This window comes from Chelonoidis abingdonii, chromosome 3, assembly GCF_003597395.2.
Source record: "Chelonoidis abingdonii isolate Lonesome George chromosome 3, CheloAbing_2.0, whole genome shotgun sequence".
Classification (NCBI taxonomy): Eukaryota; Metazoa; Chordata; order Testudines; family Testudinidae; genus Chelonoidis; species Chelonoidis abingdonii.
This window is the reverse complement of record NC_133771.1, coordinates 162,249,328-162,251,948: the sequence shown is the minus strand read 5'-3', so window position 1 is coordinate 162,251,948 and position 2,621 is coordinate 162,249,328. Positions and strand designations below refer to the sequence as shown.

Below are 2,621 nucleotides of genomic sequence, written 5' to 3'. Positions count from 1 at the left end.
CAGACTGTTAGTCTATAAGGTGCCACAGGATTCTCTGCTGCTTTTACAGATCCAGACTAACACGGCTACTCCTCTGAAGGAAAGAGTCAAGTGTATTAGAAGAGCGCAGCTACTCCATGGCTGTATTAACAGGGGGTTCTCCCGCAAGAACCGCACTCATTGCTTCACTTCTCTCCCAACCCTCTGCAGCTACCGTGGCAGGGCCCACCCCCCATTTCTGTCATGCAGTCGTGAGGAATACAAGAATAAGAAACATAGACTTATTTGTGACATAAACGGGGGGGGGGGGGCACTTGGAGGCAGGCAGTCGTGGCTATGACAGTCCAGGCAGGACATACTCAATTTTTAGAAACCAGAAGGGAGCGATTGACTCTGCCCCAAGTGAGCCACTCCCAATTTGGGTTTCAGAACCATTGTCACAGGGGCACTCATGATAGCATCGGACACTAAACTGTGATGCACTGGCCAGGTAAACAGGAAAAAGCCTGAATCCCCGCGAACTTTGAATTCCATTTCCTGATTGTCCACCGTGAGGGTCAGCACACACACAGGTGACCACACAGAGCTCATTTGCACTCGTCACAATGCAGTCTCCTGATAATCGAAGAAGAGCGCCAGCTTGGACCACACAGGAGGTTCTGGATCTGATCGCTATCTGGGGTGAGGACTCAGTGCTCACAGCACTGCGTTCCAAAAGACGAAATGAAAAAGTTTTTGAAAGAATTTCAAAGTCTATGGCTGATAAAGGTCACAGCAGAGACTCCCTTCAGTGCCGAGTGAAACTGAAGGAACTTAGACAGGGTTACCAGAAAGCCAGAGAAGCAAACGGAAGGTCAGGCTCTGAGCCGAAAACATGCCGCTTCTATGCTGAACTACATGCAATTTTGGGGTTCAGCGCTACCAGTGCCCCACCCCTGTCCGTGGATTCAGACTTTGGGATTGAAATATCAAGTGTTTCTGAGGATGTAGCCGAGGGGGAAGATGGAGACGAATTTGAGGATGAAGATGACCGTGGTGATAGCACACAGCAGTCCGTAAACCCCAACAGCCAGGATCTTTTTGAGACCCAAGAATCACAGTCCCTGCGCTCCCAAGCGAGAAGCCCAGACAGTGAAGCCATGGAAGCGACCTCCGGTAAGTGTCCCTTCATTCTGTACCAAACACGGATTAAAACAAGACGGTTTTTGTAGATCGCATTGACACCAGGGCTTTTGCTGCAGTCGCAGCCATTACTGTTACAGGAAAATTTCGTTTAACATGTCTGGGGATGGAGTGAAAATCCTCCAAATTAATCTCCATGAATCGATCGTGGAGGAACTCAAAAACCCTTATGCTATATGAGAACATTTCTGGCCAAGACAGCCTTCTCCGTTCCCCCATAGTAGGTAACTTTTCAACGCCATGCATTTTGCAAGACATTTGGTACTGCAGGCATTGAAGGCATTGCACTGAAGGCATTGCATAAACAAACGATCTGCCTCCTGCGGTGCTATTGTCAGGAGAGAGATATCATCCATTGTTACCTTGTAGAACATCAGGAATGTAAACAGGGGGCAGACATGGCGATTTTGCTACTGGCCAGAGCGGGGGGATGGGAGGAGGGATAGCGACGAGTTTTCAGCGTCTGGCAAGCAGGATTCTTCCCTGCTACCAGCAACGCGATGCGGGGGGGGTGATGTAGGGTGATCACTAGCAGCGATCGTATATGATAGGAGCCATGCGCTGTTGGTGGATGTGAAAGAGGGGGGTTTGGGCTTTGCAGGTCCTCTTAACAGGAGCAAGGCATCATATAGATCACTGTGTATATGAACGGCGGAGAAGTCAAAATTTTAAAGCCTCACTTACCATCGCCGCGTGGACGTACGTTTGGCCGTACCTGCGTCTGTGTGTGTGCCACACCAGTCACACAGACACTGAATATTTAAACGATACAAAATGCGACCTTGTATAGAGATCACATGTGCTCTGTAAGTGGATAGTGTTTCTATGTGAAAGAGTACTATCATTGCTCTGTAAAAGGTATCTTTCCACATACTTATCACCCTGGTTTGCCTTCCCCATGCAGCTGCACATTTCTCAGAAGTCCCTATGCCATCACGAGGGCGTGCTGTGATACGGCGGAGGAAGAAGAAGACGCGAGATGAAATGTTCACAGAAATTATTTGAAGTAACACGCAATGAGAGGGATAAACAGAATGATTGGAAGGATGTGGTAGCAAAGTACAGGAAAGATGCCAGTGAACGATCTGAGAGGGCTAGGCAGGAAGACCAGCGTTGGAGAGAGAAACGCTGGATCTGCTGCGTTCTCAAACTGAAATCCTCCAACGCATGGTGGAGCTTCAGGAAGAGCAGCACAGTAGCAGAGTGCCACTGCAGCCCCTGTATAACCTCCCTGCAAGCCCACGTCCCATATCTCCCTCACCCAGACGTGTAAGAACGCGTGGTGGAAGGCTTTCTGCACCCGCCTACTCCTCCACACCCCTGCAGAGTTCAAGGAAAAGGCTGTAATTACGCTACAATGTGCTTAGTAGCCTTTCCCTTCCCCTCCTTCCAAAGCACAGCAGTCAGGGGACACCTTCCTAATTCTCTGCCTTTTTTTTATAGTTCCTTTGTAATACAGA

General features: G+C 49.1%; 1 protein-coding gene across 1 annotated transcript; it reads left to right on the top strand.

Moving 5' to 3' along the window:
* The first annotated feature begins 507 nt into the window (after positions 1-507).
* On the top strand, positions 508-2,277 carry LOC142046496 (uncharacterized). The gene is made up of 2 exons (XM_075063451.1): positions 508-1,134; positions 2,066-2,277. Exons 1-2 carry the CDS (start codon positions 585-587, stop codon positions 2,164-2,166), a joined length of 651 nt encoding a protein of 216 aa, XP_074919552.1. The 5' UTR covers positions 508-584; the 3' UTR covers positions 2,167-2,277.
* The last annotated feature ends 344 nt before the right edge of the window (positions 2,278-2,621 follow it).